General features: G+C 33.9%; 1 protein-coding gene across 3 annotated transcripts in view; it reads left to right on the forward strand.

The window, feature by feature from the left end:
* Tnpo (transportin 1) overlaps nucleotides 1–25664 on the forward strand; it is a 491580-nt gene that overhangs the window by 456171 nt on the left and 9745 nt on the right. For all 3 annotated transcript variants that reach the window (XM_090390863.1, XM_090390862.1, XM_090390864.1), the window contains one exon: nucleotides 7886–8017. In XM_090390863.1, the coding sequence (XP_090246989.1) occupies nucleotides 7886–7993 (108 nt within the window). In that variant the 3' untranslated portion in view covers nucleotides 7994–8017. The remainder of the gene's footprint in view (nucleotides 1–7885; nucleotides 8018–25664) is intronic.

The raw sequence follows: 25664 nt of genomic DNA on the forward strand, positions 1-25664 counted from the left end.
CATGGAATGTGTAAATATCATAGGACTACTGAGTAAAAAACATAAAATTTTATGGAGTAAATGTTTAATAATTTGTGAATTACTTACAAATTGTGTGCCTTTATTTTATTACTCATCGAAACATTGCCAGCCCATTAACAGATCACCAAGATGTGCACAATAATAATTAAATTCAGTCATCTTTGATATTTTGCTGACTTTCAGTCATATAAAAACAATATCTTTACACATTTTTAAATTTTTGTCATTATGAATGTATATTTGTCAAGGTAGGATGATAAAACTTATTTTATATAATAATTTGTTAACTTGATTTATAACTTTTAAATATGTAGACATACGATATGTGAGCCTTCATTTGTATTCTTGTCCTTGTGCTCACAAATGTTAGGGGAGTGCCTGTGAGTAAGTATCATATGACTGCTAAGATATGGAGAAAAGAGAATGACATAAGGAGTCAGAGATCATAAAGGTGACATAAAAACTGAAGATAAGGATAGTCATAATGTCTCAAGTAATTTCTTAGTTTCTTTAAAAATTTATTAAATAAGTTAAATGATAGAACATTGGTAGAATATGTGCAGCAGGAATGCAATCAGGAGTACCTAATCATTTCTTAATGTGAGAAAAGCTATTAGAACTTTAACTCTTAGCTTTGGAGTAGAACATCAAGAAAGTATAACATTCCCAAAAAATATTTTGTGCTAGAAAAAGATAACATAAAACACAAGCTCTTCATGAACTCTAAGAAAACATTTCTGTCTCCATTAATATTAAGCTTGGTCTTGTGAAAATCTTTGTTCAAGAATTATACAAAAATATACCTGCATTTCTTACCTGACCAGAAGATTTCTAAAAAAAATTCAGAACAAACTTAAATAAGGCTTATTTGAAAATTTATTATTTATCAGTATTTTTTAGTGAAGCTGGCAAATTAAATTTGGAAATAGACAGAATTAGCAAAGCTGGTATTGTAGGAAGTCAATTGAATAAATTTATGTGGAATAAGAGAGAGAATAGTCAAAACACTAACTAGCTATATACACGACAGTGTTCAAACCAATTTTAACTTATGGATATGAGAGTCCTGAGAAAGATTAGGGGGCTGAACAGATGATATCAATGACAGTATCATTGATGTATCAATGGCAATGACATATGCTGACGTGCCCCTCTCAAAGAAGACAACACAGGAGCAGAATCAGCCAGCAGCACATTCAAATCTTACATCTATCATCACTGCCTCTCTGGCAAATATGTTACAAGATTTCAGCAGATCCAATCCTTTCACTGACCTCAACAAAAAGATTCCTACATGAAACTCAAACCATTCTTACTGCACTCATCGATGAACAGAACTAAATTCTCTCCAGACTCTTTGTAGATTATCGCGAGGAATGCAAAAGCCACGAAGTTCTCCTAAATATGTCTACACACCCCAGTGAACTGGTTCAGCAAGCTGTAAACTATGACAAAACGGATCTTTCCAAACACAAAAGACCAAAAGTCATATTAATTTTCCAGTAATGATGCATAATCTCCATTCCCTTTCAGGGCAAGCAAACAGCTCATCAATTTCTTCCCTCACTGTATCCCTATTAGATAGTGGAGAATATAAAAAAAAGCATTAGCTTAACCCTTGAAGTCAGTAGCATTATGAGTGAACCTTGGTATCTCTTCTAAGTCTGGGTAATGACCCTTCTCGTAATGGATATCATTATACATGTCTGTAAGGATATGTGCCTTGCATTATGGGATACTAAGACAATTGATGTGATGTCATTAGTTTCTGAATACAAGTTCCCAGTTGTTCAGTTACTTTATATACAGACTTTGTTTACTTACACTTGGATAAAGGATGAAACCAAGAATATAATTTCTTGGCATCTTTAATGTAACTGGGGGGGGGACTTTCAACATCATGCCAATAACTGGTCCGATTACATTGTCTAATTCTCACAAGGGTTTCTGAAGTTTGTCAGCTGTGTTTTATTGTATTATTGAGTCCATTCTGTTTAATTGTATGCATTTACTTGACAAATGCCAGCTATGTTTTGAAAGATTATGCTCATATCTATTTGCAATTTTTGTAATGGCAATATGAAAGCAGCTGTCGAGGAATAATGATGCCAATTTTCTAACTATATTGTTCCTAATTGACAAGCTTTTATTGATGTACCAGTTTCTGTAGGAAAGCAGTCATTTAGTTTTGTATCTGAACATGATGTAAAATTATTATGTTCAAAAGTTGTTTTGGTTAATAATGCTGACATTTTGAGCAACTATTTAAAATTTTAAGGATGATCAGTTCTTAAAATAATTTATTAAATAATTAGCTAATCAGTAATTAATGAAATATTGGCCTGAGAGGTTAGCATATACCCTCTCCAACCAGTAGGGTGTAGGTTCAAATCCTGCTTTGGGTACTGATGTTTGTGATTGTCTTTAAGTGTGATATGAATTTCATCACCCAGTGTGAGACAACTGCCTTGCTTATTGATGGTCAGAAGTGGCTTGGAAAAAGTTTCACATTTCTCCTCTAGAACAGGGTTTCCCAAACTGTGTTCTGCGAGAAGTTCTCCTGTAATTTGTCATTTTAGTTTTTTAAGCATTTTTCATGAATAAATATTTTATAGTCGAAATATTCTGAGGAGAATAATATTCGTGAATATGTCGAAAAGCTCAGACCCAGAATGCCTATTAACATCTGTCTAGCAAATGTTGGTGACCAAGCCATGTGTTTTTAAATGTGGAAGTATTCATGAATTATCGTTAATTTTCACACATCGAAAAAACCTTTCAACATTTGGGAAAGGGAATACTGCTGTTTATGACCAGTCTTAAAAATTGCCTGCAAGTGGATTATAACAATGGGCGGTGTATCTTCTGTTCTCAAAACTGAAGGAAATGACATCTGTGTAGCAAATGTCAGTGGCCAAGTGACATATTTTTAAACATGGAAATATTCATGAATTATCGTTAATTTTCACACATCGAAATCTTTCAACAATCGGGAAAGAGAATACCGCTGTTTATGACCGATCATAAAAATTGCCTGCAAGCCGATTACAACAATGGGCAGCGTATCCTCTGTCCTCAAAACTGAAAGAAATATCATGTGTGTTGCAAATGTTAGTGACCAATCAGCAAGGAAGTATAAAGAAAATTTTTCTGCTAAAATTGAAGATCAAGGTAGTCTGTATCCGGTTCTCAAATCTAGTAATACTGAATACTTTCCTTTCAAGTTCACATTGTAGGGTGAAAGTTAGTAGGTAGATAAAAATATGATACTGTATGAGGGTCAGCATGGCTTTGTGAAGGGTTCGTGATGCCTTGGTAATTTACTAACGTTTTATAATACAGTAACAGCTGAGTTGGATAAAGAAAATGGCTACGCAATTTTGAAAAAGCATTTGACAGAATACCACATGTAACACTGTTATGCAAATTAGAAAAAATGGGAATGCATATGACACTGGTTAAGTGGATAAGAGGGTGGCTGCTGGGACTATTGCTGTTTAATATTAAAAAGAGACGTGGAGGGGCAGAATCCAGGCTTGGTCATGCCTTAATAATTTACTAACTTTTTATAATAGATCGGTACACAATAAATAACGGAAAAAAACTCGCGTAGAAAGAGAATTCTCTTTCACGTTTTTATAATAGAGCAACAGCTGATAAAGGATAAAGTTGGATAAAGGAAATGGCTACATGATAATTTTGCTGGATTTTGCAAAGTCATTTGACAGAATGCCACATGGAACTCAGTTATGCAAATTAGAACAAATGGGGATGAATAAGACACTGGACTGGTTAAGTGGATAAGAATGTGGCTGCTAGACAGATATCAAAAAGTGGCATGTGGAGGGGCAGAATCAAGGCAAAAAACTGGTGACTAGTTGTGTGCCACAAGGTTCAGTGCTGGGACCATGGCTGTTTAATTTGTACATAAATGATATAGGAAATAATTAGAAAGGAAATATTCAGTTTCTTGCTGATGATGTGAAATTAGGTAGAGTAATCGTTAATCAAGGCGATGTGGAGAACTTGCAGGATGATTTAAATAGGCTGTCAGTTTAATGTGGAGAAATGTAAAGTTATGCATTTTGAGATAAATAGATTACAAGCCATGTATCACGTTGATGCCACTATACTCCAATAGTCAATTATCTAATGGGCTACCTTAGCAATATGTCCTCTAAACTTTAACAAGTAGAGATAAGGAAATTGTTCCTCTTTATAAGGCCTTGATACACATGTATCTGTATTACTGTGCTCAAGTCTGTCCCCTGGGTTTCTTGGTGATGAGGAAGCAGTGGAGAGAATTCAGAGGTGAGTGTCCTGTGGAAGGTTCCTTATGAGAGATTGAGGGTGTGTGTGGATTGTAGAAGTTCATTGACAGGAGAAAAAGAGGGATATGTTAGAAACATTTCAGTTGCTTAAAGGATTTTATAGGATAGGTGCAAGAGAAATGTTTCAGCACTTGGTTAGAGGAACCAAAACAAGGGATCATCCCCTGAAAGTTGAATAAAGTTAGTAGGGATGTGAGGACTAAACGTTTTGCTTGGAGAGTTGTGAATGAGTGGAATGGATTCAAGGAGAGGTATGATTGATGAATTGAGTCTCCTGCGATGAGTGTTCGGACTCCATGGAGGTGGCCGTATAATAATAATTCTAGCAAGAGTGTCAGTTCTTCAGTACACCTTTTTGAACTCGAACTGTAGTAGCAATATGATCATCTCCTAGTATAGTAGGAGATGATTATGAAGCCAGGTGGTTCCCCATTGTCTTCCTTGTCATACCATAAATATTTATGACTGTAGCCATGTGTGTTCACCGGACTGGTTTGCCTGTTTTGAGGGATGAAAAACCCAAGCTACCGGGAGAAAAAATTCTCCTCCACCGTATGAGACCAGTGAACTGACCTTTCATTCGAAAAGGCGTGATGGGTGCAAATCAAACCCATGTCTTTCCGACTAAAGGGCTTAGTCTATACCAGTGATGGCGAACCTATGACACGCGCTTCAGGTGACACACCTTGGATGTTGAAAAATATTGGTATTCTGATGAAAAAACTAATTTCAATAATTTCAGTTTATTAAATTAATTGTATAATATGAATTCATAGATTGTATATCAATGTCCTATTAAATAAATAGCCTAATATGATATGTATAAGTATAAGCCTAATATGATATCTATGATTAAGTAGTTAAATTTATAATGCATGTATGCAAGTGGCACATCAACAACATCAATATTTAAAAAAAAAAGATGTTTGACACACCTAGGTAAAAAGGTTCGCCATCACTGGTCTATACTGACTGAGCTACAGAGGTCCCGAAGTCGAACTAGAAACCATTATTTTGCTTGATTCGAGTTATTTACAGCAAGAGAAGTGTGAAAAATTATCTTTGTTAAACTGTTTTGCCAAAATGTTTGACTTCCCCTCAAAAGCTTTCACCTCAGAATACATATCTGAAACTAATCTTCCTTTACCTTATAATCTTAAATTTATTATTATTATTGCGTAACACCTCCAGGGAATCCCAAGACTCATCGAGGGAGGGCACCTACTCTACAACTCTTCACCAACTACAACTAACCACAACTATACTAATGCCATCTACCGCCTACCACCACTAGTATTTCCACAGACAATCAAACACATCCATTCCCATGGTGGAAGTTTGAACCTGCAGCCTTTTGGCTGATGAGCGGATATGTTAACCAGGCTGGCCGAAATTTAGATTATTCAAATGATCTGTAATGTCAGTTAAGAATACTAAAGCCCAAACCTGATTTAGCGCAGACAATTCTTCTTGTTATCTTCCCTTTTCAGTGAGAAAAATATCGATTTCATGGCGAGGAGAAAATGATCTCTTCAGGACTTTTCCTTTGCTAAGCCACCTAACTTTGGTATGATAAAGTATACCCTTATGTTATGCATTAAACTCGGTGAGGAAATTTTTAAACTGACAGTGATTCAAACCAAAACGCTTGATGTAACTAACACTTGATACAACAACACTCATCTTCAAATTTTATGATCTTATTTACCGCCTAATATCTGCTGATGAATGATGAAGTGAAATTGCATAGGAATTTCAACATTAACTTTCACTACTTCTTCCATAATTCATGCAACCACTCCAGAAGTTTTCCCTGCCATGTTTTTCGTGCAATCTGTAGTCACATTTTTAAATTTATCCCAACTAAGATTATGATTTCTTATTGATTTGATAAACTTTCAAGAATATGTTTTCTGCAGTTGTAGTGTCTTTCGCACATGATTCTTCTGTGATCACGAAATTTGCATCAACAGCCCTGATAAAAGTCAGTAATTGAGCTGTATTGTATATCATTGCTTTTATCAAGAGCCAAAGAAAAGTAGAGAAATTCTTTTATCCTTTCAGTCAGCTTATTATAAAGATCCCATCTCTTCCAAATGCCTTGCAATGGTGTATGAGGATAAATTCGCATTCTGAATATAGTGTAATTTGTCAGGACACATTTCCTCCGTTACTTTCAACATACAGTTCTTTACAAATTCACCATTAGTGAACAGTCTCCCGTTCTCATAAATGTATTAGCCATGTGGTAACTAGCAAGGACAGTAGGCAAGTTTTCTTTAAATTTTTTTTTAAAATTTGCTAATGACAGATTTCTTAAGTGAATTACATTTGCTCACTTCTACATCTCCTTGAAATAGTATACTCTTTATGATGAGATTCATAGTGCCTCTTGATATTGAACAATTTAAAACTCTTAATACTTTTGTTACGTATCAAACAAATGTTTTCTCATTGTTCAAAACAAAAAAAATAATGTTTCTCCAGCTATCATTGAAAGAATGGCCTTCACTACTATTTTTTGCATTTTTTTTAAATTCAAATTTGATGTAGTAATCTTAAAGGGTGCTTTATTTTAGAATTATAAACTTTTAAATCAATCTGAAAAGAAAAAAAATCTCTGTTGACTAATTATGTAATAATTAATTTATAATAATGTAAAAAGTGATTAACATATCACCTACCAAATCTGTCCTTACTTTTTTTTTTATTCAACTCACACAAGCAGGCACATTGTGGAAACCTTTTTTCGAGCAATACGCAGGAGATCATAAAAATTTATATCATGTGACATAATGACTGTGATAAGATTATTGCTCTACTATGGTAGTTTTTTTCAGTGTCTCAGTATCACAGAGTATACTGACCGAGAATTTCATGGAGCATGGACATCTATTATTTACCAAATTATCTTATTTTCATGCACAATAATACAAAATATTGAACTCTGATTACCACAGTCTGTAATCACTTTATATCAGATTCATTTCAGAATTAACTGGTAAAAGTAACAACCGAAAAAAAACAGAATCACCCATACACGTCAGCAACCAGCAGTCTATATCCATAGCTGGGACGAATGTGAGAGAAATTTAATATAGATGCTTTTAGTCATCATTTATTCACATAGGGTTATAAATAGTCGACACTGTCAAATGTATATAAAAATTTGAAAGAGGTAAACTTTCTGGGAGATCAAGAGCTGCATCGAATTGCTCCGGGGGCCACATGCAGCCCATGGATTAGGTACCTCTGCTGTAGTACATCAGTTCAGTTCAGTGGGTACGATAAGGCTTTTGGCAATTCTTTTATCTAAAATAAATTTTAGATTTAGGTGGGGTTTTTTTTATCTCTATACTAAATGAAAATGAAATCACTTCAAGGTTTAGGCATCTTTCAAAGATTTCCTCCTAGGGTCCACTGTTTATTAGTATCTCAGTTATATCCTTATTGAACTTTGTAATTTATTTAGGTAATTAATTCAAATTGTTCATTTCACTGTTGATTTATTTGTTACCTTCTTTTGATGATAGATTCTCCATGGATTCAAAAATGAAGTTGGAGAAGAAAATTGGACAAGGTTTACTGAACAGTTCCCTCCACCTCTAAAAGAACGTCTTGCACTTAGTTATGGTGTGTGATAAAATTATTGTTTAAGAAATTAGGTAAGTTACTGTTTGCAGTATTTAGCTAATAAAAATTTGCATTTTAAAATTTGTAATATTGCAAAATATGGTGAATTTTGACACTTTCATTCCTTTTAGATTTCTTTATATCTGTTTTTCACCACAATTAGTTTGAGTAGCTAACTGATAATGTTTTGTACACTTACAAAATAGTGACCAGTGTTCTCTATTAATTATACAGAATTGCTCACATTTCTTTCTTCTTCATGTAGCTTCCTCAGTGAGAGGGTGCAGCACCATGTCCTTTCAGTTCTCTCTGTTGGTGGCTTTCCTTTTTGTTTCTGCATAGCCATGTGATCCTGTCCATGATCTTATATCTTCAAGCCATGTCCTTCGTTTTTTGCCTCTTGATCCTTTTCCCATAATTTTTCCTTCTAAAACTGATAGTATCCTCTGTTCTGCTGAACCTCTCAGTACATGTCACACCAATCTCATCTTTCTCTGAATCATTTCCTGTAATAAAGATCTCTGCGTTCTCATTCTCTGTCCGACATCTGTATTTGTCACATGTTCTGTCCATGAGATTTTCAGAACTCTCCTATAGCACCACATTTCAAATTCCATTATCTGTTTTCTTACTCTCTTCTTGAATATCCAGATCTCACTTCCATATGTGAAAACTGACCACACTAATGTTCATATCATTCTTTTCTTTGTCTCGATACCCACAGAACTTCTGAGCAGATCTTTATTTTTCCAGAAGGCATCTTTAGCTATGATTGTTCTTATTTTTATTTCTTTATCTGCTTTTCCATCTGCAGTAAAGTAGGTGCCTAAATATTTGTATTCTGTTCTATGTTCAATTTTCATATTGTTTATGAATATATCTGGCTTGGATCTGTTTTCTTTTGAGATTTTCATAAATTTGATCTTTTTTGCATTTATATCTAATCCAAATTCTTGACTTTCTCCAATTAGTAGCTGCAGTAATTTGATTAATTTATTTCTGTTTTCTGCTATTAGAATGGTATTATCAGCATATCTAAGATTGTTGTATTTTATACCATTGATACTAATTCCTTTTTTTTTTGTTTTTCAATCTTTTTCATCACCGTCTCACTATAGATATTAAATAGATTTGGTGAAAGGATACAACCTTTTCTAACTCCTCTTTTTATTTTCACGATTAATTATACAGAATTGCTCACATTACTTACCTTAAACTGTTTGGATGTTATTTGCAGTTGTACAAACAGGTGAGAAACATTAATAGATGATAGCACTGGTCATGCATTACTGATGAAAACAAAAGGAAGAACTGATTATGTATTTGTAATATATAAAATATATTATTTTTATAACACTTTTATAACAGCTTTCTTCAGATCACTAGTTTGATTATATCAAGTTTGGAATATATGATCATCTTTGCGAAACTGATTAGTCTTTTTTTTTTTGGTAAGCATCGATCAATGTTGACATTAAAAGCATTCAAACATAATCGCATTTAGATGCTATTTTTTATGAAAATCCACAAATCTTATTGAAAATTCCGTTTGTAAATCTTCAATAATAATAGTATTTCCAAGTTGCACGGGAGATATCACGAAGTATAGGTATAAAATTATTTTTAATTTATTATTCATATTATAAAATGTATTATTTAAATAATTCAAAATACGGGACACATGCCATGTAAGTATGGGCTGCCAAAAATGCATGTGGGCCGCCGGTTGCCAACCCCTGTTCCATAGTAATAAAACATGATAGGAGTAACAGACAAAAAAAAATTAAGGGAAAATAATTTTCTGAATTTTTCTTCTGGTTTAAGCTCAGATATTGGCTGTTACAAAATATTTTTGCCAGTCAGTTTTTGTAAAATTGAAAAAATATGAATTGCTGTTCATCTTTGCAATCTAAACTATAGTTTTATATACATATATATATATAAACCGGTCTGGGTAGTGGCCCCTTGCCTTTAATACAAAGCATCATACATCTCCTCCAGGAGATGTGCTTTCCATTAAGACTAAATATTAAGATTAGTGATCAGAGCTTATTCTACTTTTACCATGGGTTGCCTTGGTATTGCACTACGTGCAGGGTCAGCTAGACTTGCAACACTTGCAGGTGCAAACTTGACTTGTTTGTCTATTTGCTTATTTGGGAAATGGAGTAAAACCAGGTTTAAAATAGCTTGGTATCATTAACATATATATATGTATAAAAATTATCATTTTCTCTTATTTGTTTAAGAAATATGTTTTTGTTTTTCTTCTGTAAACTTTCATCATATGCAAATTAAATGCAGCTTAATTTGTGCTTAATAAAATATAAGGACATTCAAAATGGAAATAACTATCTTGTATATAGTGTTTTTTACAGATTATGAAAAAGCTGATGGCAAGCCCTCATTTGACTTATTGTAATAATTAATATTACATGAAGCCATAATAATCATCTCGGGATATTCACTTTAGGCACCACAAAATCTATCATACATTACTTAGCATCTGCTGTTTATTCACACCATCATCTGAAGTAATGCAGTCATCATACCTATCTTCCAGGGACTACTTACCTCTTATCCCTTTCCCATATTCTACCTTTATTCCACAGTATCTATCTGATAAACACTCTTAACACCTTATATTTCATAATCAGATTATCCCTTCAACTAGTCTCACCCAAACTCTGTAGATTTCATTTCTTCAATCTATCCTCATATCTTATTTTCTATAATCCTAATAGTTTTGACTTCTTACCATACAAGCTTTACTAATTATGTTGTGTATTTCCACATTTAATTTGCCATCTTCACTAAAAATTATGCCTGAATAGCTGAAATGTTTTAATCATTCTGTAGATTTTATATTCAGGGTGCAGTTTATTTTTTCAGTATTTCTGCCTATTCTGCTTTTGTTTTTATTAATTACTAATTTCATACCAAATTTATTAGAGAAATTATTCAATTTAGTTATGGTATTCTGAAGACTTGTACTGGATTTATTTAGAACTGCAACATCATCTTCATCGACATCAGATTAACATTTCTAATTTTGATATTAGAAGATTTTTAATTACAAGCATCAGAAACAAACAGGTAGAATTTTGTTGCCTTGGTCAGTATGATGGGACTTCAGATTGTAGGCATTAGTGAGACTGGCTATCAGACATACCAACTGATATCAAGTGTAAAGGGTACAGTATTTTTAGGAAGGAGAGGGGGAGGGGTGCTGCCAATGATATTGGATGACTTCAATCCAGTTAGTGTTGAGACCTATGATTGTAATACTAGTAACAGTTTTTCATATGACGTGAGTTTGAAGCCATCTGGTGTGAGGTGGAATCTAACAAGATCAAATACATGGTGGAGATATTGTTACAGACCTGGTGTATCAGTTGCTAGTGGCAAAGAAATGCATCACCAAATAAAGGCAATGGGTGCAAAAAGCGTAATCATAAAGGGGGATAAAAGTAATCAAGCAGCATGTGAGAGAAGGAACTTGAAGGCAAAGAGTGTTAGATTTGAATATACTGTCAAGATGTTGGATGTTTCTGTTAAAGACGTGGTCATGCACTTTGGTGTGATTAGATATCTACTGTTCTATTATATTGATGTGATTATGCTAGAAGAAACTGACCAGGCTAGGGATCTTGGAGTGTTAGTAGATAGGAAGTTGAAGTTCAGGGACCATGTAACATAGATTGCAAATATAATGCAAAAGATAATTGCAATTATCTTTTGCAATTAAGCAAAAGATAATTTGCTTAATTGCAAATTATCTTTTGCATAGGTTATTTTGCCTCTTTACAAGGCCTTGATAAGAAGACCTCATTTGGACTGTTATGTGCAGGTCTAGTCTCCTGGTTTCTGGTGTGATTCTGATACAGTGGAGCAAGTGTTAAAAATGATATCAGGATTGTGAAGTACTGATTATGAAGGCAAATTGAGAATTTGTAGACTGCAGTCACTGGGTTGATAGTTGGTGTATGTAGTATGTGGCTGCCCTCAATGAGTTCCTGACTTCCTGGAAGTCTCTTTTAATAATAATAATAATAATAATATCATCAGGTTTTATACCACTTTCCTTCATAATGTGATCCATATACATCTTGAATAATAGTGGAGATAAGATGCACCCTTGTCTCACAGCTGATGTAAAATCAAACCCTCTTGCTGTGCTCCTTCAATTCTAACTGCAGATTTACAACTTAAATGTAGACTATATATTGCCCTGTATAATGTTCCATTTACCCAATATAACTGTGATGTTTTGAAAAGCTTTTCTCTTGGCATCCTGGCATATGCCATTTTCAGATCTACAAAAAAGTACCAATCCATGTTATATTCCCAAGATGTCTCAACTAGTTGTCTTAATGGGAAAATCTGGTCCTGATTTTCTATTTGGCCTGAACTCAGCTTATGCTTCTTTAAGCTTTCCTTCCACAATTTTTCTTAACTTATTCCCGAGTATACTTGCATAAATCTAACCAGTAACACTCAGCAGAGAAATTTCTCTGTAATTCTCACACATTCAGTCTTATTTGCTTTGTTATAGATAGGTAGTATGAAATCTACTCCAATCATCTGGAATTCGACCCTCTCACTAGGCCTTCTGAATTATGCAATGTAGTCACTATAAATCTTTTATACCACCATATTTGAGCATTTCTGGTCTATCATCTAGATCCCAGCTGCCTTTCCACACTTTAAGTTTTTGGTGTCTTTTTCTATGTCAAATATTGATATGTATTCCTGATTTGACATAGAAAAAGACAGTATGCTGTTACTACTGCTTGTTTCATTTAGCAATCTTTCAGAGTAATCATTCCACATATCTAGAATATCTTTCACTTTTGATGTTACAATCCTTTTACAATACTCTTTCCTCCATTTCTAAGCTTTTTCAATATTCTCAAGAATATTTTGCCACCTTCCTGATATTTATTTTCTGTGTTCTTACCAAAGTACCATGAGTTTTGTTTATTTCATTTAACAGTCTTTCAGAGTAATCACTCCAGATATCTAGCATATCTTTATATTCAGTTTTGATGTTACCTTTATCATTTCTGAGTCACTTCACAAGTTTCTTTCCTTCATTTCTAAACTTTTTCAATATTAGCTAGTTTTACACAGTTCTTTGCTGAACTTTCAATACCCTTTCTTATTTTCTTCATTGCCTTTTTAACTTCCTGAGTCCACTGTGGAGTTCTGATTTTTCTATTCTTGCAGATAACCCTACCATATGCCTCTCAGACTGAATCAATCAATGTTTTTCTTCAGGGTTTGATACTTTTTTTTTTCCTGAATGTTTTTGTATTTGAGTCCATGGTTCACCTCTGAAAGCTTCTCAACTTATTGTTAATTTCAAAACTTTCTTGTACACTTCTTTTCATTGTGATATTCAATTTTATCCTACTTAAATGGTGATCACTTCCACTTTCAAATCCTCTGTATACAGGTGTGTTTTGAACCATCATGAAAATATCACTAGCAGTAATAACATTGTCATTGTGACTGTTCTCCTTTTCCCATCTACATTTTTGTACATCTTTATGTTGAAACATTGTGCTAGTAATAACTAGTCCATGTCTTGAACAAAAATCCAGAAAATACTTACCATTATTATTAGCTTTGCAATTTTCTCCAAATTTTCCAAAAATATTTCTCTACATCTGGTAATCATTTCCTCCTCTGTTGTTTAGATCTGCAACAAGAACCAAGAACTGTGTCAGCTGCCTTCTCTAAGACCTCAAAAAAATTACCCCATTTCTTCCTTAGTAGAACCCTCTGTGGGACCATCAGCACAAATAAGTAATTGTCTAGTTCCCATTCAGATATTTTCCCATATCACTCTACTTGATACTATATAGACAGTATCAAGTAGAGTGATGATTTATATTTAGTATTGAATATTATAGCTACTCCTTTTCCTTATCGTCTTTTGCTGAATATAACATCTTGTATTTGTTTCTCAAAAAAATTCACCTGTTTCTGTCTTCTTTCTTTTAATAATGCTATCATGTTGATCTGATACTTTGCCAGAAACTTTCAATCCAATTTTCTGCTAGTTCCATTTCTTTCTCCCTTTATTTATTTATTTCATATTCAAATACAAGTGGTACAGTAGTAAGTAAGTGATACATTACAAATGAGAACAGCTTAAATTTCGTAGGTGAATTATACAGAGAATAGTAAGTAAAATATGAAGAAAAAGGAAACTATACATAAGTTATATACAATAAATATGGTCAGATATTCCTCCAGTATCTTGCACAATCAACTGCTCTTCCTGTGCAGGATATAAGGTCGTCTTTTGTGCAAGGTGAGTGATGAAGGGGACAAGAAAGGTGTTCCACACTCACAATTATCTGGTCGAGTGAGGTAGCCCCATTTGATGAGGTTTTGTTTGCAGCATCCTGTCGTTCAAAGTATTCCAGTCCAAGCTGGCACCATGTGGAAGATGTTCCAGCTGTTGGAATACCTGTATTACTCTCGGGGTATAGTGAAGGCCATTGTTGAAGTCTTGTCTCTGGAGGGTTTTTAAGTGGTTCGACAGTTGCTGGGAAGCTATGTTGGGATCTTAGTCGTTGGGGTATTGTGGTCTGGCCAAATAGTGGGTGGCGTTCATCATTCATTTGTCTGCTTCTTTTGTTAGCTGAGAATGCAGATCTTCAAATTGAAGGGGTGCAATACTAACCAAAATATACAGGTCTTTTAGTGGTGTTGGTTTCAGGCATGCTGTAATTAAGCAGCAGTTTTCATTCAATGCTGGGTCAAGTTTTTCACCATGGCAGGATCTGGACCATACAGGCAGGCATATTCAGCAGAAGAATAGCAAAGAGCCAAGACAGAAGATCTCTTTTTCTCTTGATGCCAATCTAGAAGTCTGCAGGTGTTGAGTTGGGATTTGTTTCAATATCTAACTTTTTGTCATGGGCCCTTGTTCTCTGTGAAAAACAAGAGGGAGCTTTGTTTAATCAGGTAATGCCCCAACTGGAATTAAATTCTCTCATGTATCATCGTTTTGGATTTTGGTTTAAGCCAATAGGAATACGATTTGGTTAGTTAATCCTAATTTGCCAACACATTCTTGTTTGTTCAGTATAGTGTTGATGGTGAGTTGTGTAGTGTAATGTTGTGTGGGACAGAGTACCCTCTGGTGTCTTTGAACTCTTGGAGGCAGCATATAATATTTGTTTAGTTATGATAAATCCTTTTATATCAGTTTCTCTTGGTTCAATTTTAATTATCATTTTTGTTTACTATTAATATTCTAATAAAAAAAAAGAACATAATCATACATATACTTTTGTGTTTTGTCAATTTCCATATTATAATGATTGCTCCATACATTCTACATAGAATTATGCTTATTTTATTTTAGATCATTTGATTTATTTGGCATTATGACCACTTTTTATTTTTCATTGATTAATTTGATCATGTCTTCAGCTTGAATTCATAATTAATGCATAACATTATACTCACTAACATAAAGAAATGTATAAATTAACATTCACTGGGCATAATCAGAAACAACTGGAATTAATTTTTTTATTTTGTAATCTGATGCAAGTTATTCATTTGGGCATCTTATTTTTAGTATATATTTTTTGTGTCCTGTTTCTTTCACTTCCACTGGTTGATAAGAGATGACTAGACATACCTTAGTATTCCCCCCCCCCCCCCAAGATAGACTGTACATACTTGGTTTTTTATGGAAATGTGAGAGAAATTAGGCTAACAAATGTAGATACTTTTGAATCTAATATTACTTTATCACTCATGATGTTAATATCATAGTCACATCCCAATCACCACACACACACACACTATATTGTAGCTCCACTATTGCTTCTGTTTATAGACTGTTAATGGTATAATATAATTTTGAAAAATTTAAGTTTTATAGATGTGTATGATTTCCGTATTTGTAGTAAGTATTGAAAAAGAAAGAAAAAAGTACGATGTAGCACACATTTTTTATTTAAATAATAAATTTAATTTCTCAATAATACCATTAATAACACTGGCCAACAAAAAAAAAATTTTTTTCTGCTGATTATGATCTGACACCTGTTTTTTTACTAATTTGGGTGCGCTGATTTCAAATATCAAACCCATTTTTCTCTATCACGTCAGGTTTTTCCTCTATGGCATTTTCTTTTTGCTAATTTGTAAGTTTTTGATAGTTTTAAGGAGGCAGTACTATTTAGAGGATCAAAAAAATCGATTTTTTAATATTATTTTCTGAAAGTATGTACTTTTAAAAATCTGTTCCTAACTTTTTATCAAGAAATTCAAAAAATTCCCAAAGATATAGCCTATTATTCAAAGCGGTGCGCAGATTAGAATCGGAGCGCTCACCGCTCTCGCTTGTTAGTAAACGAATAAATGTGTAAGAGCCTGCAATGGCACGTACTGGCGCTTTGAATGCGAGAGAGGGCGATGACAACTGCCTAAAACAAATGAATGCTCTATGCGTCATAGCGGACAAAGAACGATCGAAATCAGTCAATCGTTAATCGATCATGAAAGCGATGAGTACTTATAACGTTTCAATAAACTCTCTGGTTTTTTTGGTCTTGTTAATTACATGTTAGTTGGCAGTGAAGAAAATACATCATGTCTACTACTCAAAATTGTGTCAATAGTGTAGATTCCTTCTGCTACATTTGTGGCAGCTTTACTGTTCCCAGTCAAAGGACAGATATCATTGATTTCGTTAAGAAAGTGTACTTTGCATACTTTGACGTAAAAATTGCAGATCAGGACAAGTCATGGGCTCCAAATAAAGTGTGTAAGTCATGTGTAGAAAATTTACGACAGTGGAGCAAGGGAAAACGCCAAAAATTAGCTTTTGGCATTCCAATGATTTGGCATCAACCGAAAAATCACGTAGATGATTGCTATTTTTGTTTAGTTCAGACTTCTGGTTATAATAAGAAGAATAAGAAAAAAATTGTGTATCCAAATCTCAACTCAGCAGTTCGGCCAGTTGCTCATTCCAATGAAATAGCCGTGCCAATTTATAATGGACTTACTTTACTTGAGAACGAGCATGATTGGGATATGCCAGATGTTCTTGAGGATCAAGACCCGTATGTTGATTTAGACAATGAAAATTTAATTTCTAGTTCTGGACTGCAACGTTTTACTCAAGCAGAATTGAATGACTTAGTAAGAGATTTGGGCCTATCAAAGGAATCATCGGAAATGTTAGCTTCAAGATTAAATGAAAAAAAACTTACTGGAGCAAGATATGAAGATAACTTTTTATCGTAGCAGGGAAAGTAATCTTGTACAATATTTTAAACACGAGTGTGGGTTTGTTTACTGTAACAATGTGTCAGGTTTACTAACTGAAGTGAGTGTTGTACAATATCATCCAAATGAGTGGCGTTTATTTATCGACAGTTCAAACAGAAGTCTCAAGTGTGTCTTACTACACAATGGGAATGTATATGGCTCAATTCCTATTGGCTATTCAGTCCACTTAAAGGAAACATATCAGGACATTAAAAAAGGTTCTGAAGTTATTAAAACATACAGACCATAACTGGATTATCTGTGCGGATCTTAAAATGGTGAAATTTTTACTTGGCTTTCAAAGAGGATATACAAAGTTTCCGTGTTTTCTATGCTTCTGGGATAGTCGAGCTAGAAACCAACACTGGAGTCAGAAACATTGGCCTCTTAGAATATCCTTAAATGTTGGAGAACAGAATGTTATAAATCAAAACTTTTAATCGACAGAGAAAAAATCATTTTTCCACCTCTACACATCAAACTAGGTCTTATGAAGCAGTATGTTAAAGCTTTAGATTTACAAGGTGATTGTTTCCAATACATATGTGAAAAATTTCCACGACATAGTTATGAAAAAATTAAAGCCAGTGTATTTGATGGATCGCAAATTAGAACTTTAATGAGAGACCCAAATTTCATCAACTCTATGAACGAAATTGAGAAAGAGGCCTGGACTTCATTTACGATGGTTGCGAATAATTTTCTTGGAAACAAAAAAGTGTGCAATTACAAAGATTTAGTGGAAACAATGCTTGAAAATTTCCAGCGCCTAAGTTGCAACATGAGCATAAAGCTTCATTTCCTATACAGTCATCTTGATAGATTTCCCAAGAATTTAGGTGCTGTAAGCGATGAACAAGGCGAAAGATTTCATCAAGACTTAAAAACTATAGAAGATCGGTACCAAGGAAGATGGGATTTTCACATGATGGCCGACTACTGTTGGAGTATTCAAAGGGATTTGCCAAAACAGAACACACAGCAGAAATTGCTACAAACAAAAATTTATTCCCTGAAACTCGTGTAAGTAAAATTGTTATTTTTTTATAAATATTCTTGTAATTTTTAATGAATATTGTTAAGTAGTTATGTATCTAATTATCAGCCTCTCTTGCATTCAAAGCGCCAGTATGTGCCATTGCAAGTTCTTACGCATTTATTCGTTTACTAACAAGCGAGAGCGGTGATCGCTCCAATTCTGATCTGCGCACCGCTTTGAATAATAGGCTATATCTTCGGGAATTTTTCGCATTTCTTGATAAAAAGTTAGGAACAGATTTTTAAAAGTACATACTTTTAAAATAATATAAAAGTACATACTTAGAAAATAATATTAAAAATTCGATTTTTTTGATCCTCTAAATAGTACTGCCTCCTTAAAACTATCAAAAACTTACAAATTAGCAAAAAGAAAATGCCAGTGAGGAAAAACTTGGCATGATAGAGAAAAATGGGTTTGATATTTGAAATCAGAGCACCCAAATTAGTAAAAAAACAAGTCTCATATAAAAGTCAGCAAAAATTGTGTTGGACTGTGTAATCCTAGTGGAGGTACAATATAGCATTTGTATACATATACTTACTTATCCTAAGTAGTGCCTTCATGCATATATCAATTTGTTCATTTCTCGTAGAAAGGCTTATATGTTGGTTGCACATGATTACTTATTAACTTAAGGAATTCACAATGTATACTGGAATATAAATTAAAATAAACTTTAATATATACTTCCACAGGAAGTATATATTAAAGTTTATTTTAATTTATATTCCAGTATATGTTGTGAATTCCTTAAGTTATTTAGTAATCAATTTGTTCATTGTTCTCTGATATGGAAATTTTAACCTTGCCAAAGTACTGGAAATATTAATTAATTTTTTTCTAATTAATAAATAGTATGCATTGTTAATTTACTTAAGTAATGCCAGTGAAGTGCTAATTTAATTTCTTTTATCACAAAAATAGAGTTTCATTCTCCATGTCACACTTCAGTTATATGGTACTGTGGTTCTTTTTTTATTATCACCACAAGAGTTGTCACTCTTTTAGTTCTTTATTGTTCTTTACATAAATAACTATGTTTCTTAATAACACTCATATGATTGTACCCAATTTCATAAAATAATTACGTTATTTTTCTTCATGATATTCATGCTTAATTTAACATTCTGTGAAGGAAATCATAAACTGACAGCTCATTTCTCCAATATTGTATTAAACAGAAAATAGACATTTCCTTACATTTTTATATGTTACATGTTCTGTCATATTAAAATCACAAAGAAAAATGTCATACTCTCTGTATGATGCTGTGCAAAGATATTAACATTATAGCTTAAGGTCAGTACAGTTTTTTTGTGAAATGAACTCATCAAATTAGTGTGTAAAGACTCAGAATTTTGGTTGTTACTCTTGACCTATAAGTTTTCATCCTCCCTTAAGTTACCAAAAAGAGCTTAAGGATAGTAGAAAAGATAACTAAAATGGTCAATAAATTTCCTAAAAATAAAAAATAAAAAATAAATACAATAAAAGTTAGGAAAGATTAGCTGATTTGTAAAGTACTGTCTCCCATAAAGGGGATAGACGTAAGCCATCGGATCTGTTTAAGTTAGGAGAATGAAGTAGAGTTCACATGTTTCTTTATAAAGGTGTTCCATGAGAAACTGACTTTTGTGAAGAACTCTTGTCTTTCTCCAATGAACTCTATGTCTAGTGAAGATGGCATGTTCTGCAAGTCCAGACTTTTCAGTTTTAAAGTATTCAATATAATACATAAAGTATTATATTGAATACTTTAAACCTGAAAAGTCTGGACTTGCAGAACATGCCATCTTCACTAGACATAGAGTTCATTGGAGAAAGACAAGAGTTCTTCACAAATCTAGCCTGACCTCTTGTGGAAAAAAAAAAAGTTAAATAAAATTTTAAAAATATATAAAAATAAAAACAAAATATAAATGGAACTACATTAAACATTTCTAAAGTCCTCTCATATTGAGAAGCCAAACAGAAGATCTCAATACTAGAGGAGTTTAGAAATGTTTAATGTAGTTCCGTTTATATTATATTTTCATTTAAAGTTTTTTTTTATTTTTAATTTTTTTTCCACAAGAGATCAGGCTAGGTTAGATAATTAACAAGCATTTAGATTCATCTTACTTTTGCATAGTGCAGTGCCATATAGCTTGCATCTTATACATATCTATTTTTCCTGATGATGACCTCAATACAGAGGTCAAAATGTGAAATGTTATTTTCCTAAAGTTTAAGTAAAGTAATTATTCTAACATAAGTGTTCTGTATTAATATTTAAATTAATACAGAAAGCTCCCAACTGAGCTAAGTAGGCTGTAGATGGCAATATAAAAGCCAAGAATTATGTAATTTATTGCATCTTTGCACAAATGCCAGTAGCATTCTGGGGGGGGGGGGTGAGTTTTTGCCTTGGTGAATGCATTGTGATCTAAGATTGTTGGCATTAGTGAAACCTGGCTGTCCGACTCAGATTTATTTATTTCATATCCAAACACAAGTGGTACAGTAGTAAATAAGTGGTACAACATTATTTACAAGAAATTTTGGATACATTACAAATGAGAACAGCTTAAATTTGTTAGGTGAATTACACAGGGACTAATAAGTAAAATATGAAGAAATAGTAAACTATACATTAGTTATATACAATAAATATGGTCAAATATTCCTCCAGTATCTGGCACAATCAACTGCTCTTTCTGTGCAGGATATAAGGTGAGTGAAGAAGGGGACAAGAAAGGTGTTCCATGGACTGGGTTGTCCCCACACTCACAATTATCTGGTCCAGTGAGGATAGCCCCATTTGATGAGGTTTTCTTTGCAGCATCCTGTCGTTCGAAATCTGTTGAGGCTTTTCCAGTCCAAGTGGGCACCACATGGAAGATGTCCAGCTGTTGGAATACCAGTATTATTCTCTGAGTATAGTGCAAGCCATTGTTGAAGTCTTGTTTCTGGAGGGTTTTTAAGTGGTTCAACAGTTGCTAGAAAGCTATGTCAGGATCTTAGTCTTTGGGGCACTGTGGTCTGCTGAATAGTGGGTAGTGTCCATCATTCATTTGCCTGCTTCTTTCATGAATGCAGATCTTCGAATTGAAGGGGTTGCAATACCAGCCAATGTATACAGGTCTTTTAGTGGTGTTGGTTTCAGGCATCCTGTAATTAAGCAGCAGCTTTCATTCAGTGCTGGGTCAAGTTTTTCAGCATGGTAGGATCTGGATCATACTGGGCAGGCATATTCATCAGAAGAATAGCCAAGGCAGAAGATCTCAGTGTGCTAGGTTCTGACCTCATTTGGAGGAGGTAAGCTTTCTTAGTAGATTGTTTCTTGCATTTACTTTCGCCTTGGTTTTTTCTGTGTGTGTGTTTTATATGAAAGAGTGCAATTGAGAATCATACTGAGGTAGATTGGTCTGTTCTATATTAAAGCCTTTCCAAGAAATCTGTAGCTTCCTATTGGCTTCCTTATTGTTAAGTTGAAAAAGGCCAGTCTGAGTTTTCAGGGGGTTTGGTTTTAATTGATTACTGCCATAATATGTAGTTAGACTATTTAAGGCAAGTGATAGAGTAGATATGGTATTAGATGGCCAGTGAATCAAAGTGCTTGAAATTGCTGAGACTATAGGCATTTCAAAAGAACGTGTAGGATATATTTTGCATGAAGAATTGCAAATGAAAAAGCTTTGTGCAAGATGGGTGCCATGCTTGCTCACAGCAGATTAAATTTTGTGCATCAATTTATTACTATGGATGAGACTTAGATTCACCATTACACACCAGAATTCAAACAGCAGTCAAAACAGTGGACAGAAGCCGGTTGTTCAGCGCCAAAGATGACAAAGTCGGTTCAGCAGGAAAGGTCATGGCATCAGTGTTTTCAGATGATAAAGGCATTTTGCTTATTAATTATCTTGAAAAGGGTAAAACAATAACCGGGGAATATTATTCTGAGCTTTTAACCAGACTAGACGAAAAAAATTCGTGGGAAAAGACCCGGTTTGCAGAAGAAAAAAGTCATCTTTCATCAGGACAGTGCACCTGCCCACAAAGGTGTTTTTGCAATGGGAAAATTAAGAGATCTGCACTATGAATTGTTGGAACATCCACCCTGTTTCCCAGATTTGGCTCCCTCTGAATTCTATCTCTTCCCTAAACTAAAAATCTTCCTCATTGGTCAGCATTTTTCTTCGAATCAAGAGGTGATTGCAGCTGTAGAGGGGTATTTTGCAGATCTTACTGACTACAGGGACGGGATAATAGCACTGGAGCATCACTGGAATAAATGTATTAGTCTTAAGGGAGATTATGTTGAAAAATAAAAATAATTTTGAAATTATATATCCGTTTTTTCATTGTTAGGCCGAAAACTTTTCAGACTGCCTTCATATATATAAGATTACATCTGGATGTCTAAGTGCGCAGAAATATAACAAACAGTTCGCAGAATAAGTATTCTTAAATGTGATGCCCTTTTTCCCAATGCCTATTCCAGTTTTGTAAATGTTAATATTTCATCAGCAGAACTTGTAGTATTTAAGTAATAAAAAATATTTACAACTTTTAAAGATGAATCAGAAATTAGGAAACTCACTGATCAATTATTACTTTAATTGTATAAGAATAAAAATATTATGAAAATCTAATTAAAATCTAAACAAATAATACATAAATACATAAAAAAACTATATTTTGTGAAATTTATCTTGCACTGCATTTACTTTTCATATATCGGTATCAGTGCAGTATCATTTCAATTTTCTAGCGAATAATGCTTTTGAGGAATTTTTTCTGCGATGAATTTTCTGCTCAACGAATTTTCCCCTGCAATGAATTGCCCGTGAACCATACAGGATTTGCGTGGTCTAAAACCAGCTTGCTCAGCAATAAGATGGGGTTCGATTAGGGGTTGTAGCCTATAGGTTGCTGATTAGTGATATTGGTCTGTAATTTTTTGCTTCGGTTGGAGTTTTCCATGGTTTCAGAAAGGCCACTTTAGCGTGCCTCCAGATAGTTGGTATCCTTAGGGTTCTGAGGCAAGTGTTATATAGGTTTAATAACCACTCTTTAGTCTTGGATCCAAAATGCTTAATTTATTCATTACAGATATCATCAAGGCCTGCAGATTTTTTAGGTTTTAATAGATTTATGGCAGTGTAGAGTTCAGTGATGATGAAATCTGAGGTGAGCAATTTGATTACCTGTGGATGCTCATATGGCTTAGTGAAATCCTTCCTAATTCTGTTGATAAAGTTTCATACCTTTCCTCTGCCATCTTGGAGCATAATTTTTCTCCTGCATGGATAGTCTCCTCTCAGAAGGGGTTGGTGTTGTAAAGGTGTAAGTAATTAGCATAAAGGACTTGTTATGTCACTGGAAAGGTCTGGAATGTAGTTTGTGCAGCATCCTTAGAGGATGTGTTTGGTGGAGATTTCCTTCAGTATTTTTATCAATTGAGGATACTCTCGAGGGTTTGGAGGGACTGGTTCTATGGAGCAGTCAAGATCTTCCATGAAACCCCTCCAATTAGCTTTTTTGAAATTACATTGCCATCTGTAAGGGACTGTGTTAGGCATGATGGCTGGATTGAATTGAAGCATTATAGGTCTGTGTTGAGCATGTGGAATGGGATTTAAAACCTTTTTTAACACAAATGGTGGATATTTTTGAGCTAACACATGTTAGGTCAGGGTTATATATAGCCTTGCTTCCATCTGCCAATGTTGAAAGATGCAGGGTGTTTTGGATTATGTATCAGGTTTAGAGAAAGGTTTTCAGCCATTTTTCAACAAGTTCTCCATCTTCATTGGACTTTGTGTAACCCCAGTTAATACTATGGCTGTTAAAGTCACCTAATACAACAGGAGTATCAAACTCAATCGGACCACGCACCATTTGCCATAAAATTGCATCTCAAGTGGGCTGCAAAAAATTTTCGACTAAAAAAAACCTGCACTAATTACAAACGGAGGGAAGTTAAAGAATAAGTATAAATAAATTGGAAAATTAATAACAAAAATTTTATTTATTCTAATTACAAGACAAAATAATAGTATAATGATTATGACAACTCAAAAATAATAATAAATAAATAATTTTTTATTATATTAATATTTACAACAGATAGCATTTAAACCAGATTAAACCGAAATTAATTTTATTGCTGCTTTGCATCAGAGTTAGTGGGCGCACTCACACATCTAACTGAAAACAATAGTTTTTAGTTAAATACTGTGTTTGCCAGTGCAATATATGGTTTTGCTCGAGTCTAAACATCATTGTTAATGTGGGAGGGAGACGTGATTCTTTAGTTAGTGCGTTTTTATCCCAGTTGTCTCTAATTGCACTAAAGAAATATATTACACAGACAGCAAATGTCTCTGTACTTAATAAAACTACTTGTTTTTCTTTCATCTGCAATATGGTGGGAGTTGGGGAGGGCATGTTGTTTACAGTGGGGAGCGAGTTATCACCCCTTTGTGAAAGTGGTTAAACTTTATTTTCATGTGCATGTATATGCAAACCTTTTCCATTTCTTTTTTCATAAAGTAAAATCAGGGGTGCGTGTTATACACAAGGGCGAGTTATATTCAAGTAAATATGGTATTTCTGTTTTATTATAAAAAGCAATCATCCTTTTTTTTTAAAAAAAAACCTTTCCTTGAGGCATTGTGGGCCGCAATAACTTACTTTAAGGGCCACATGCAGCCTGCAGGCTGCCAGTTTGACACCTCTGTAATACAACATTAGTCATGTATGCATTATTATTGAGGAGGATGTCGGAGAAGGAGAAAGCTTCTTCTGGCAGTTAATAAACTGAGGTGATTGAGATATTTTTAAATGTGATTGTAATAATCTCAATGTTTCTGTTGTTTGTTGAGTTAGTGGACAATGGAATTAAGTTTTCTTTTGTAAATATTGTGCTTCCATATTTATCATGTGGTATCTCTTTGATGAGTTTCTTGCAAGCAGAGCACGTTGCAGTCATTATCTCGGCAAATATTTGCAATGAGGTCTTGCTTGACACTGGAGAAATCTTCAATATTAAATGATATTATTTTTAGGCCTAGCCCCAGGTGGGGTCCTTTTGGGCAGAAATTTGAGAGCATTTTAGTTCGAGTTAGGGATGGAAAATTTATAGAGGTGAGGATTTCCCAGCAGGAAATCCTCACCTCCATAAGACCGGCTAATTCACCTTTCGTCGAAAGAGACCAGATAAAGGTTCCTCATGTCGCTAATGGGAATCGAACCTACGTCTTTCCAACCAAAAGGCTTCGTCTGTACTGACTAGGGATGATAAAATGCATTGCCAGATTAAATTTGTTGAATACTAAACA

Source organism: Typopeltis vanoorti, chromosome 3 (genome assembly GCF_054136105.1).
Source record: "Typopeltis vanoorti isolate ZY-2024b chromosome 3, IOZ_Tvanoo_1.0, whole genome shotgun sequence".
Classification (NCBI taxonomy): domain Eukaryota; kingdom Metazoa; phylum Arthropoda; class Arachnida; order Uropygi; family Thelyphonidae; genus Typopeltis; species Typopeltis vanoorti.